The following is a 15,310-nucleotide window of genomic DNA, read 5'->3' as shown; positions in this document are numbered from 1 at the left end:
AAATGAATTTCACATACCCGAAATACACTCACCTCAAAGCAACCACAGGGCCAGTCTTGGCATACTGTACAAACACACCATGTTCTTTCGCCTGTGTAACAGCCACTTACCCTGTGAGATTCATGTGAGCTTGTTTGGTCTAAAACATTTCTTTATTTATAGCATCCTCTTCTCCTTCCTGGAGGGTCTTAATTTGAAAAGCTAATTGTACATAGTCGGGGAAGTGATTAAATCTGCTCCTCATAATGTGAAACAATGACAACACTTCTTGCCTGCTGGTGTTGTTGCACAGCTGAATATCGGATCGCTGCAGACAATGTATGAACTTGTACGTGATTGTGATTATATCAGAGGCAAAAAGGCAAAAGTTAAAAATGATATAAAATGAGTGAATTGAAGTTTACATTAGAATGTATTTGATAAAACACATTGAAATATGTCAGGAATATGGAGTCTACCTGTGAATCAATGACTGAAAAAAACATGAATATTCACAGATAAGTATGAAAAAAACAATTTCTCGAGAATGAACGACCTTGAATGATCTCGCATTAATCTGCCTTTACTTTTTAACCACATTTTTCTGCACTGTGATGTTCCTTTAGGCTCTGTGCATTTGGTACGGCAGCACAGTTTTATCATAATGTAATGACACATGTTCTAATAAATTATAGGATTAATCTGAGGTCTTTATTCCCCACCTGACCATGACTTACAGCACAAGTTGTTTTCCAGTCCTCTGCTGTGAAATGAAGATTTGGAAACTAAGTAAAGTGAACTCTCTGACATACAGGATGTAAACATGTATGCCAAATATGATTTCTTCTCTTAAACAGTCCTTTGTGAGCATTATTTAAACAGGTGTTTACAAGTGTAGTAAGTGACTGTACATACTGAAGTAACAATTTGTTTTTATAACGACTTTAAATATTAGCATCTCCTTTTTCTGGAGTGAAAAACCTGTTATGCCATATGGGGCTGTTTTTTTTTAACATTTAACACTTCCTCTAATATTTTCTAACATCAGATTTTAGCCAGATTTTTCATATTTCAGTCAGATATTTTTAACAGAAGATTAGTTTAGCTTTCCTTTCAGGGCATTATTAGCTGGCTCAAGCCCATGTGTGTCATAAAGTGTACATTACACTGCATGTTTATATTGCAATAAAAGCAGCGTAGTGCAGTGATGTGCTGCAAAGGTCAGCTTCAAACGTTGCAGTTTGGATCAATCAGAAATCATCTTTTCGGAGCGGGTAAGAAAAACACAGTGTGCATCCTTTTATTCTTTCTTATTTTTCATATTTTTCTTGTTGAGGCGAAGGCAAAGAAAACAGTTCTTAAATCACTTATAAAGAAAGCATAAAAAAGGATAAAAATGAATTTGAGAGGCCCTGCAGGACTTGGTTTTTTGAGCTCTGCAAATTCCAGGCTGTCCTTCAAGGTTTATCTTTGCATTAAATTGGGAACGACTGTCATAATAAAAAAAAAAAAAAATCTCTGAATAAAAACTATTTATATCCACTAAAATCTGTTCATGCCTGTTCACCCACCTCCCCTCCTAGATTAAAGCAGGAGATAGATGTGTTGTATTTTTTAAGCTTAAGTGAGTGTTTGTTACAGCTGCTGCAAGAAAAACCCTGCTAAGCAGTATTGTTTTTTGCAGCACACGAGGCACGGTCTCATCCCCTTAGTTTGAGTAATGAAGTTCATCACATGTTTCACCCCATGAGGACATCAGAGAATAACTACACTCATTGAAGAAAGAAATGTCAAGCGTGAAACAAGACTTTCTGTGGGTTACGATGTTTCACAGAACAACTTCAGCCATTCACAAGCCTTTTTCGTGGCTTTTATCTGAGTGTACGTGAGGCCAATCTCGCTGTCTCCCAGAGCTAAAGCCGAGCCTATTACTGCCTCTATCTGCCAGCCTGGCCTCTTTGTCCTTGTTTCTTTCAGTGGTTCAGCCCGGTGAGATCATCAGCCCCGCTGTTGTGCCAGTGTCAGTAGAGTAAATGCCTCAATCGCAGAAAGGCCTGTGCTGTATCATCTTACCTTGTTCCCAGCTAACTTTTCGCAAGCTCAGAGTTACTCCACATGTATTAGACACTCTCTCTCTCTCACAAACGCACATGCAAACACACACACTTTGCACAGACCTCGTTTAAACTCCAGATTAAAGCCATTGTATTACACATGACTGTGCAAAGCCCCCTCAGCCGCAGTCTCACACCTTTCATCTGCATCAGTGGCTCCAAGGTACATCTTGAAATCTCTCGTCTCCATCTCCATCAATTCATTTGAACGCTTTGTATTACTTTTCTTTGTGAATTCAGTAAAAACAACAGCTGTCGGCATTGGCACATATTTTGAATTGCATATAAGTAAACAGAGTGTAGTCTTACAGAGCTTTATTAGTAGCCACATCATCCGTGTAGTTTGAAAACTTGTTGTGAAATGACTTTATCGTCTAACTTATCCAATCATAAACTGATATATAGAACCTTTTGTCTCAATGACAGCTCAGTTGCTGTCCACCAACTATTTATAACACATAAAAGACTCATGCTGTTCAACTAGAGTCACACTGAAACACAGACAGAAGCTCTTACCCAAGCTGCGAAACTGCTTTCCGTCTGTCATCAACACTTGCTTATCCTCTTCAGCGCCACAGCTGACAATTTGTCTAGAGGTGTGGTATACGCTGAACACGGCTGACGCCAGTGGTCACGCTCACGCTCCTGTGGGCATTTTAGTGTCACACTCATTGAACTGTGGATGGAACATGTGGGCTCAGAAGGCTTGAAGTCATGCTGGCCCGAGCTGCTAGAAATCAAACATGGAGTTGTTTTTAGGATAATCTATTCCCACAGTGCTGATTGCACTGTGGGAATAGATTATTCCCACAATCCCAAATCAGTTTGGGATTTGTCCTGAATAATGCTGACCTTGCCACCGGTGGCACAGAGATTTGATTCCCGGTAGTCCTCTGACTTGTTCAAACAATAAGAGCTTATTTAGATCACACGTGGAGCAGCAGCAAAGCGACAGTGTCGTAGCTACAATGGCAGCCTCGAGGAGGGTGCAGTAGAGCTAAAATTATGCTTTCCAAATGCTACGTGAACAAGCGTACTCCTGTCGCTCCTGCTTTTGTATTTCATTCCTGTTTCCAGCCTACATCCTGACAGCTGAATTGAGCATACTTTCATAGTCTCATCAACATGTTTGACGTACACATAGTTGATATTTGTTTCAGTCACCCTGCAAGTCTTTACAAGCCATTAGTGGTTTGCAAAAACATTTCTACATATCTCCAGAGAAGAATTATTTTAGCTTTCACTGGATTTCCGTGGATTTATACTTTGTAGTGAAGTTCATCACAGGGATGTGAAAAGTAGTACTCAAAGATACCCTTTGCTCATTTTTGTTAGCATGCAGTATCTTGTTTTTCTGCCTCTTCAGGTAAAAGTGTGGTCAGCAGGGAAATCACTTCAGTATAGAGAATTCAGGGAATGAGAAAAAGGCTTTTCTGAATGAATTCTGTCTCTTTTGTCTTTGTGTTTCTTTCTGCAGCATCTTATTTGCGGACATTGAGGGTTTCACCAGTCTGGCATCGCAGTGCACAGCACAGGAGCTGGTGATGACTCTCAATGAACTGTTCGCCCGCTTTGACAAGTTGGCAGCGGTAAGGATGTAATCGCTTGCATGTATATGTAAAGAGCTGTGCAAAAGTCTTTTGATAGGAAAATGAGAAATAGCTGCAGTGATTCATTGGAAACGTGTGCAAGCATACATGGAAGTATAATATATATATAATATGTAAGGTCCTACAAAGCTGAACCCACAGTGGGGCTCATTGCCTGATTGTTGGTGAATGCAGCCAAAGTGCTTCGTCTCATCTGATGTCTCTTCGTCTGTTTGTGTGTGTTTAGCTCACCCTCACCTCTGACTAAACAGACACTGACCTGCAGGTTTTTATGTGTAAACAACACAGAGAGGAAAGATAGCCGTGTAATCTGGGTGATAGCCTTAAACAGCTCCTGCCTGTGTTGTTGCAAAATATGAAGAATAAAAATGTAAAATATAGCAGGACAGATAAATGCATCAATGCACACTTCCTATAGGTATGATAAAAGAAAAAAGTTTCTTTCATTTTGAGGACAGTTTAAATGTATCCAAATTACAAATCTGAAAACAGTAAAGAACTTAGAAAAGCACTGATATTAATTAACGGCTAATTCATTTCTTCTCGGCAATCAGACAGGACCTTCTATTCATTTCGCTTTAAGGAGACAAGAAGCGATGAGAGGATATGTAGTTTTCATCTAAGGATGTCTCATACAAATGCTACACTTGGACATAAAAATAACTGAGGCCCCTGAAGCTGCCGTTGGAGCTGGGGCTTTTTCATTGTTTGATTCCTCTGTGCACTTCTTGCTCGCATTCTCTGTAAGAAAGAGGAGCTAAGGTATGAAAAAGAGATGCATGTGAGGTCAGGGGAAAAATGTCTGTGTAACGAAAGGCCCAGTGGGTGTTAATTCTGAAAATATTTGCCCTTATTCTTTTATCTGATATTTGTTAGTGGTCAGACAAACCTGACTCCAATTTCATTATCCTGAAGTACAAAACTACATTTGTGAAAGTGGATCATTTCAGTAATGCAGTAAAAGAATGATATACAAAGAGGAGGAAATCATTTTTGGGATAAGTTTGGTCACTGACAAAGAAAGGAACAGCCCATTATATTTGAGTAGACACAATATCAACCAGAAAATCCCTCAGTCTCAACAAAAGGTGAAAGTGCTGCTGTCAGATTAAATCAAAATCGAGCTCTTCAGCATCAACCTGACCCACTGTGTTTGCAGCAAGAGAAATGCTGAATATGACCCACAGAACACTATCCCCACAGTCAAGCACAGAGGTGGAAACATTATGCTTTGTACTGTTTTTCCTGCTAAGAATACAGGACGACGTCATCGCACGGAGGGCCCAGCGGACAGGGCCATGTACCGTAAAATCTTGGATGAGAACACTGAAGATGGGTCGTGGATGAGTCTTCCAGCATGACCCAAAGTGACTCAAAGCGTACCATGGCAACAGTGGAGTGGCTAAAGATGGTCATAGGGTGGCCGAGCGAGTCTTCAGACCTCAGTACTAAAGTAAATTGTGGAGCTAAAGCTTCCAGTTGCCAAGCAGCAACCAAGAAATTTAAAGGATTTAGAATATTTCTGTAAAAAGGAGTCAGCCAAAAACCGTCCTCTGTGCAAACTTGGCGACCAACTACAAGAAATGTCTGACTGCTGTGCTTGTCAACAAGGATTTCTCCACCAAGTTTTGCTTGGGGATCAAATACTTATTTTATATAATGTACTTTTTTTCTGGATTTTTGGTTGATATTCTGTCACGCTCTATGAAAATGAAACTACAACAAAAATTAGAGACTGTTTATTTATTTGTAAGCAAGCAAACTTCAGCGGGGGATCAAATCATTATTTCCTCCACTGTTTAAATACTGTGAAAGCAAAAGTTTCAAAATTTCCCAGCTTCCCCAAAGTGTCCCCAACGATGCAGTAGGACACTCATACATTCTCTGGTTAATGTATTACTAAAATATTGGTGGTATAGCGCTTAACAGCATAGTTCTTATTTTCCAGGTCTGCATTCACCACAATATTTCTAAGCGCGTGGAGACAAAGGAGGTCCTGATACAGAAAACTCAGAACAAATCAAATGCAACTGCAGCCCTCGTGCTCAGTGATCACAGTGTTCCATTAAAAATGAATGAAGCTTTCAGAGAAAAGCATCATCTTTGATGCTGCCGGTGCGGGCAAGTTCTAACAAAGACTGAATACTCATACTTTTCTGCAGCTGGCCTGAAAATCATTATCGCTTTGGTCAGTTTGGTTACAGGTGCAAGAACTGCATGTATGTGTAGTCCACAGTATTTAGACACCAGGAATTAGTAAAGTAACCTTAGAGGCAGCTGGAAAAGGTCATTAAATACATAGTGAATGCTGCTGTGAACACAGACGTGAGCACAGAGTTCCAGTGTTTAGAAAGCACACCATAACATCTGTTTTATGTCTGAACCGCAGTTTCATAGACGCACATTCAGGAACATTGATTTTTCTTTTTTCTTAGACAAAAACATCTTTGTTTTTTCAGCTAAACCTCAATATATACCATTTGTTTCTAAAAGGTGAAAAGCTAATTAATATTTCATAGTGAAACGCCAATAACGGCATTATATACCAGACAGGTTGCAACTGACACTTTTAGGTCCATGCCAGAGGTACCTTGTGTCTCTGCAAACACACAAAGACACACACAGCCGCACGTATTCTCTTTCTGTGCTTCTTACACAGTGGAGCTCATTGTAGTTTCTCAGTCCCATGTGCTAGAGCGATACTCAGGTGGCCATCACGAGACACTATATTCTCCTATGCCTTTAGGATCAACAGACAAACACATGCACACACAGAAACAAACACACACACTGTTAAATGATTCTAAAAGTTAAAAGTTTTAAGGCAAATGTGAGGCATCTATACTTGGTTATTGTGGAAATCCTAGTTTCTGAACTCTGTGGAATACCAGGATTTCTGCATTCATTTAATAAAAGAGAATTTAGGAAAATTGACATAAGTGTTGGAATGACAAATAGATAATTTTTTGAAAGCAACTGACTCCTAGTCTCAGTAATGGTCTCAATAAACATGTGGATCAAAAACTTGTCAGGCAAGTTGTTACAATACGTTTTGCCAAAAGAAAAAAATTCTCAATCTCAGGCTATTTCTTCTTTCATCTAGTTTCATTGTTTTGTTTAGTTTTAGCTCTAAAAATCTTGGCGTGAACTTTACATAGTATTGTAGGGGAAGCAGGGGAGAAAAACAGAAACAAGGACTAAAAGCCAAACACCATCAGAAATGTGTACTAAAACATTTTGGTATCATCACATCACAAATGTATAAAAGATAGTTGGGCAGATTTACAAACTACAAACAAAATCTTCGAAAGTGTAAAGCATAGAGGAAGGGTCATCATGGTTTGAGGCTAATTTCTTTCCTCGGGGAGTTCCAATCACATGAAAGCAAACTGATATTAAGATTTTTATTTTTATTTATTTATTTATTCTGTCAGGGCAGCAGGCCATCACCCAAAGCTTAACAAATCAAGAGAAAGAAAAGGATAATTTGTGGAAAATCTGATCTTGATCTAAATCCAGTGGAATGATTTAAAGATGACTGTTGAATGTCAAAAGAAACAAACAAAATCATCACTGTGCAGTTAGCGGTCACAGGAAACAGCTGGTGGACTTTTTTTTAGCCGTGCTGTCCAAATTCTAAAGATGTCTAAAAGATGAACTTTTGGGATTTTATTAGTTTGATCACATTGATTTTGTCAGTTTTTGTTTCACTAATGAAAAATAGATCACATTTATAATAATGCACAAGTCCCAGTAAGGGGATGAAGAAATTGAGTACCAGGTTTTCATAGCTTCTAATAAGTTCATGAATATACAAACAAAACATTGAGCTGAACTCTGGTAAAAAGTTTTATATTTAGGATTAGGTAGGAAATTATTCTATCAGTGCAACAATAACTTTAAAAATCATTAGTTTATTCAACAGCAGGAAAGGAAGTCTTTTGTTATTTGTTATAATTTATCAGTCATATGATTTGGCCTGTCTTACCTCAGTTCTGTCTACTTGATTTAGTTGGAAACTACTGAGGTATTTTGTCCACTGAATTGCAAGATACTATAGTAAGGTGAAAGATGAAGAGAGGATATCATAAGGTGGATCCAGTTATAGCTGTGTGTCTTTGTTTCACTGGCTCCCAAAGGTCTCCCACCATCGGTGAATTGCATAAAAGTGAAGTAACTCTAAAACCCATTGCAATAACATCTTTATTTTCTAGGATACCTCTCCAGTAAGTTGCTCTTTCTTGTGCTCATGCTTCCCGTGACAGGAGAACCACTGTCTGCGGATCAAGATTTTGGGAGACTGCTACTACTGCGTGTCTGGTCTGCCGGAGGCGAGGGCCGACCACGCCCACTGCTGTGTGGAGATGGGGCTGGACATGATAGAGGCTATCTCGTAAGTTGCCCCCTGACTGTAACAAGGCATCTGTGGCTGTAATTAAAATGCTTAAATATGTGCACATAGCAGACAGAGGTGGGGCAAATGAATAAATGGATGATTTCCAGATGCAGTTTTAGTTATATTTGATGTTCCATATACAGGGTGGGCCACTTATATGGATACACCGTAATAACATGGGAATGGTTGCTGATATTTAAGTCCTGTCTGTGGCACATTAGTATATGTGAGGGGGCAAACTCCTCAAGATGGGTGGTGACCATGGTGGCCATTTAGAAGTCGGCCATCTTGGATACAACTTTTGTTTTTTCAATAGGAAGAGGGCCATGTGACACATCAAACTTATTGGTAATGTCACAAGAAGAGTTATTTACAAGTTTCTGACCACTTATAAAATGTGTTCAATGTGCTGCCCATTGTGTTGGATTGTCAATACAACCCTCTTCTCCCACTCTTCACACACTGATAGCAACACCACAGGAGAAATGCCAGCACAGCCATCCAGTATCCGTAGTTTCAGGTGCTGCACATCTCGTATCTTCACACCATAGACAATTGCCTTCAGATGAGCCCAAAGATAAGTCTAAGGGGGTCAGATTAGGAGACCTTGGGGACCATTCAACTAGCCCACGACGACCAATCCACTTTCCAGGAAACTGTTCATCTAGGAATGCTCGGACCTGGCACCCATAATGTGGTGGTGCACCATCTTGCTGGAAGAACTCAGGGAACGTGCCAGCTTCAGTGCATAAAGAGGGAAACACGTCATCTTGTAGCAATTTCAAATATCCAGTGGCCTTGAAGTTTCCATTGATGAAGAATGGACCCACTATCGTTGGACCCCATATACCACACCAAACCATCACTTTTGTTGTTCCAGCAGTCTTGGAGGGATCCATCCAATGTGGGTTAGTGTCAGACCAATAGCGGTGGTTTTGTTTGTTAACTTCACCGTTCACATAAAAGTTTGCCTCATCACTGAACAAAATCTTCTGCGTGAACTGAGGGTCCTGTTCCAATTTTTGTTTTGCCCATTCTGCAAATTCTGTCCGCCGATCTGGGTCATCCTCGTTGAGATGCTGCAGTAGCTGGAGTTTGTAAGGGAGCCATTTGTGAGTAGCTAATATCCGCCGAAGGGATGTTCGACTAATGCCACTCTCCAGTGACATGCGGCGAGCGCTACGCTGTGGGCTCTTGCTGAATGAAGCTAGGACAGCCACTGATGTTTCTTCATTAGTGAGTTTTCTTGCGTCCACATTTTGGCAAATCCAACACTGAACCAGTTTAACAAAACTTAGCAAGCAGTTTGCTGACTGTAGCATGGGAGATGGGTGGTCTCGTAGGGTGTCTTGCATTGAAATCTGCTGCAATGACCCGGTTACTGCGTTCACCAGATATCAACACGATTTCGATCCGCTCCTCACGTGTTAACCTCTTCGACATGTCAATGGCTGTGAACAAAGAGAAACTTTTAAATAACTCATGAAAGAATAAAGTTACGTTGAAACCAAGCACACCATTGTTTTTCTTGTGACATTACCAATAAGTTTGATGTGTCACATGGCCCTCTTCCTATTGAAAAAACAAAAGTTGTATCCAAGATGGCCGACTTCTAAATGGCCACCATGGTCACCACCCATCTTGAGGAGTTTGCCCCCTCACATATACTAATGTGCCACAAACAGAACTTTAACATCACCAACCATTCCCATGTTATTACGGTGTATCCATATAAATGGCCCACCCTGTACTTTGCCACATATGAAAGTAGTAATGAATAACATCACTTTATTTCCAGAAACGATTAAAAACAGTTTGTGACCATGTTGTCAGCTGTTGTCAGTGCCTCTTTGCAACTTCACAGTCAGAAATATTCTCTGTCAGTTTTTAAGATGATTATTGTTGAGTCAGATTAATAATCCTCAGATTAGGCTAAATGTCTGTGGTTGTCCTTCTTGTTGCAGAAAAATGAAATACATTTGCTGTTAAAGAGCAATTTCACCCAAATCACATAATTTCCATTTTCTTCGTAGCATGTAACCTGGATTTCAGTTTTATGCAGGCATTCGTTTATGAAAGTTATGATTCCCAAAGTGTTGGATGACATATATGGACATTTATGAGTTTACGGACAACTCTGTCAAAACGATCCGGTATGCATGTAGGGATTAAAATGATGAAACAGGAAGTTGCTTGCAAGCAAAAGCAGAGATATAAGATGCACTGGAAAAAAAGGTGATCCCTGGGATACCCTAACATCAACACACTGGTGACGAAAAAGCTTAACTTGTAAATTATCTCTTAAAAATGCTATCTGTTTTTATTTGCAGGCTGGTACGGGAGGTGACTGGGGTAAACGTCAACATGCGAGTGGGCATCCACAGTGGCAGAGTGCACTGTGGGGTGCTGGGGCTCAGGAAGTGGCAGTTTGATGTCTGGTCCAACGATGTCACGCTAGCAAATCAGATGGAAGCTGGGGGCAAAGCAGGGTATGTCTCTCCAATGATATTCAAGTTCAGACTGCCCTACTCTAAAAAAAGTTGGGATGTTGTGTAAAACTTAAAGAAGAAAAATAATTGAATCATCTGCAAATGTGATAAACCTGTTTATGTTGAGAAAATGTGGCATGTGCCAAAGTATTAGTTCATTTAACATTTGTTAGGAGCAAAACATCTAAAAACATTTACCACTTGTGTAGCATCCCCTCTTCTTTTAACAACCGTCTGGGAACTGAGGAGGACCAGCTGGAGTTTTACCGGCAGAGATTAAGTATTTGGAACTGAGTGCTGATAACAAGGTGGAGGGTTCCTCTCCTCTTTAGCCGAGAGGATGTGGTGTCACTGTTTTCCTAAGAGAATTTCAAATTTTGATTCACCCAACCACAGAACAGTTTTCCATTTCGTCTCAGTACATTTTTAAGAGAAGACAGCAGTGTTTCTGGATGATCATATGTGGCTTCTTCTTTGCGTAAAAACACTTTAGCAAGCATGTATCAATGGGACGAGTAACAATGCCTCCTAAGCCCATGCAGTGATTTCATGGTTACAACTTATTGCACATCGCTGAAGCTTTGCTCATCCTCACTTCTGAGAAACTCTGAAGATGTTCTTTGATAACCAGCTGTTGCTTTTTAGTAACACTTACATTTTCAGCGTTTTTGTTTCCCCCGCTCCAACTTATTTTGAGATGTTTAATGAAAAATGTGCTAATATTTTTCACGTTTAAAATATCTCAATTTAAACATTTAATGTTTTATATTTTCCACTATCAACAAAAGCTGGGTTTGCCAAATAGAGTTGTAACCAATTTTGCTAAAACTGTTATATTTAACAGCCCACAGAGTTGTAGATATGAATATACAGTGTCTGAATAATCAATGTGTGTGTGTGTGTGTGTGTGTGTGTGGTTCTCATTTTAGGCGCATCCATATAACTAAAGCCACTCTGAATTACCTGAATGGGGACTATGATGTGGAACCGGGAACAGGAGGAGAAAGAAATGCCTACCTGAAGAAGCACAACATAGAAACCTACCTCATTGTGGGCTGCAGTCAGAAAAGGGTATTTCACTTATTACTGTTTATAGTACAACTATATACATCAAAAATACATTAAAGTGATTTAAAGTGGCATTAACTGATTATTAAACACGAGGGGGCAGAAAAGAAACTCTGTGAGCTGTAATTTATGGCTTATAGTGGGACACATTATTGTTTATTCTTATGGCTCTTATGTCTTTTTACTCCTGTTTGACATTTAGTAGCTGCAGAATTTTTCAATAATAATTTTAAATTTCAAGGAAACCCATTGTTGACCTATATAATATAATAAATTAGCCTGACACGATTTAAAGATGAGGTCAAGGGTCAACAGCACACGTCTGTCAAGGTTGAAAAAGTATAATGTAACATCCCAGAATTCCACTGAATCACCGTATGTGACATTTCTCTAGATCACAGAATCTGAAAAACTGATCGTTTTATCGTCTGTGTTATAAACCGGGAATCTGTTTCATCCAAGAGTGAGTTCGTCTCTGCTTCGCTGCGTGAGCTCAAGTTTGTTTATGACCAGACTTTTATCAGCTGTCTGTCCTCCAGCATCATCACAAGCTGCGACTATAGATAGCATATCATGTGAAGTGATATTGTCTTCTTATTTTGCTGCTCATTGCTGGGAGACAGAAGGAAGATTGTGCAGTCTAATTATTTTGGTTACTTTTATCTTTTCTTTCTTTTTTTTTGTGAATACATCCTAAAGCCAGGATGCAGATCTAGAAATAAAAGTAAAAAGAAATAAAATGACTAGAGATTACCATCTCAGGAAACCAGCTTTTAACACAACACCAGAAGGAGAAAAGGAATATTTTTCATCAGTGTAACAGTTTTACACTTGGTGGATGTTTTTACTTCTTCTGCATTTAGGAGAAGATTACCCTCTGATATTTTTCTGATATATATTTGACCTGGGCCACTTCCATGTGTGCAAAAATATAATATGGTTTTGTCTCCTGTGTGATGTCAGTCCAGGTCATGTAACTGTTACATCAGCCGCCTCATCTGAATGTCTTGCCACGAGAGTCTCGTTGAAATTGGCTGTCGGACGTAGTTAAAAGTGGCCCTCGACATTTGAAATATTTGGATGAAATCTTTGTCGGTGAAGCCATTCACATCATGATCCCACCACTCCTGGCTCGAACTCCAGCATCCACACACACACACACACACCTCTTTGTACCAAAGTAGCGGCTGTTATGCTACAAAGAGGCATAATGAAAAATGAGGCTCTCTTTTCCTCCCCTGCCCTTCATCCTTATCATCATCTGCTTACAAATTTGCTGACTTCCCCTGTTCATTTCTTTTATTTTTTCTTATTTTACTTGTTTATTATTAACAAGGATGATGTGCATTGTTATAAATGTATCAGAGTTAGCAAGGGCTAATCTAAAACATTTCCAATAATCAACTGTGACCAAACACAGAGAAAGTCATGTGACATTCAACGTTGCTATAAGGATTTGCTCATCTGCCTTCATATTTTCCTTTCTTAATCCATAGGGTTTAAATATGATGTGGACCAACCGTTGCAGCTGTAACAGGAAGGCTTTCCACAAGGAGTGTGCTTATTTTTGCATTTAAATACTCTGGGAATACCGTAAAAAGAGGGTTTATTTTATGTTCCCCCATCCTCAGATAGTGTCAGACAAACAAACCTACATCAACCAAATAAAATCATTCAGCACTGGACACGCTTAGCTTGACACAGCTACTTCCTAATTCAGGAGCAAGGCTCGATTTTTGATGATTTGTCCCAATTAATTGCTTTTTTTTAGAAACCGATTACATGGAATTCCCAGATTCACCACTTTCATTCACAAACTGGTAGCAGATGACTCCGTCTTAAGGCAACATTCATGGCAGGTTTTGGTGACAGTGTTGGCACGACTGATAATCATGCCAGCACTGTGAGATAACGTTATCTTATTGGATAGAAGAGATATTCACAAGTATATAATTTGCAGTTGATAAAAGGTGATGAATCCTAAAATATGTTATTATAACTCTCGCAAAATGTGTGAACTTGTATGTGTAAATTTTATTTCTAAAACCTGTCTTTGCTTTTTCTGTCTTACAGAAAGAGGAAAAGGCCATGATTGCCAAAATGAACCGGCAGAGGACCAACTCTGTCACCCACAACAGTGGACACTGGACCGACCGTCCCTTTTACAACCATTTAGGTGGAAATCAGATCTCCAAAGATCTGAAGAGGATGGTAAGACAAGATTTTTTTAAACAAATGTTTATCGATAGATTAAAAGCATTCTAATGGTCTGCTTTGTAGTGCTGCTGTTTTTGGTGTTGTTGGAGTGCTAAAGCCAGGTGACTCTCCTGCCAATATCACATCTTGGCTCTCATTTGGTGATGAAGCCAACCTGTTGTTAATACAATAATCCTGAGATCTGCAGTCCTGGTAAGCAGCAGCTCACTTCGCCTCTCACACCTTACCCCTGGATCCAAGAGGCTCTCAGGAGCACTCGTGCAAGGGGGACAACAGCAACATGTAGGCGGCCGCAGTTAAGCGGGAAATGTAGCAACGGCAGAGAGATGGAACCTCACCGAGACTGATTGTTATTTACGTACCGTAGCACTTCCTGCTGAGCCGAGCCTGCATGTAGTGACTCACTTGGCGAATGGATGCACCTATGCCTGTTTTTCTTATATCCCCAATCCACTCACCTCTCACTGTATCTATGGCAGGAAAGAGGACGATGAAGTCCAGGCAACATGTGCGCTGTTATATATTGGGGAAATGGATTCTGTTCTACACACTTTATTTTAAAATTGGTAATATTCACAAAAAGTATCTATTAAAAGGTGAATCCCATCATTTTTTTCACATCAAGAGCAGTTTTCTCTCAGATCAGATCAGAACAGCTTGTAATTATGTTATCATGTGAAAAGCGGTTAAATATCTTGTAAAGCAAATCTGGTTTTCCCGCAATAACAAGTTAATGATTTCATTGACATGAGGAATGAAAAGGGTTTTTTCTTCCCTGTGCTGTTGTCCTCATGCATATAATTAGCCTATTATTGACGTGCATCAGGCTGATTAATCTCTACTCCACTTAAAAGTAGCAGCGTGTGTTTTATTCTTGCTGAGCCTTCTCACCTTTGTAATACAGAAAATTCAGTGTTGATCTAATCTATCAATTGTAGCGCCCCGGAGAACAAACCCGTACTTAGTCCCTGAATCAAACAGCCAGGTCGTCTTCACGGCTACCAAGCTGTCCGCACGCATCTCGTGATCACAAGAAGCAAAACGGGTTTATTTTTTTCTTGTAATATCTTGCTATGCTTGGGAACATCTCAGAGAGAGAACGAGATCTGCCTTTTCTTTTAGTTCCACATAACAAGATGAATCAATCTGATAACCACAACAGAAAAGATAACAGCAAGCACAGCTTTTTTTTCTGCTTCTGTAGTTTTCTCATCCTATTAAGTCCTGCTCAGCTTGTGGCATCATCAATGAACTGCACTTTTGTAATGGAAAGGCTGCTTTACAGTTGTAGTTTGCCGTTTGTTGCAAATCTTTTAGCTTTCAGTGGGATATTTTTATTCACTTCCAATGCGGGAAAATCAAAATCTGGACATAAGGAAGTACTGAACTCAGTGTTATAGAGATGCACGACTAAAAAAAACAAGAATACCACTTTAA

At 39.6% G+C, this 15,310-nt stretch overlaps 1 protein-coding gene across 2 annotated transcripts in view; it reads left to right on the top strand.

Annotated features, from left to right (window-relative positions):
• The window catches only part of adcy5 (adenylate cyclase 5), a 95,678-nt gene that overhangs the window by 55,418 nt on the left and 24,950 nt on the right, over positions 1-15,310 (top strand). For both annotated transcript variants that reach the window (XM_085435178.1, XM_085435177.1), the window contains exons 4-8: positions 3,571-3,682; positions 7,969-8,096; positions 10,430-10,588; positions 11,518-11,659; positions 13,730-13,867. In XM_085435178.1, coding sequence (XP_085291304.1) covers positions 3,571-3,682; positions 7,969-8,096; positions 10,430-10,588; positions 11,518-11,659; positions 13,730-13,867 — 679 coding nt within the window. The remainder of the gene's footprint in view (positions 1-3,570; positions 3,683-7,968; positions 8,097-10,429; positions 10,589-11,517; positions 11,660-13,729; positions 13,868-15,310) is intronic.

Source organism: Copadichromis virginalis, linkage group LG16 (assembly GCF_057382275.1).
Source record: "Copadichromis virginalis isolate Kocher_CV1m ecotype Utaka linkage group LG16, C_Virginalis_male_GT1.1, whole genome shotgun sequence".
NCBI lineage: Eukaryota > Metazoa > Chordata > Actinopteri > Cichliformes > Cichlidae > Copadichromis > Copadichromis virginalis.
Note: the sequence above shows the minus strand (reverse complement) of the source record. Positions and strands in the feature narration are given on the sequence as shown.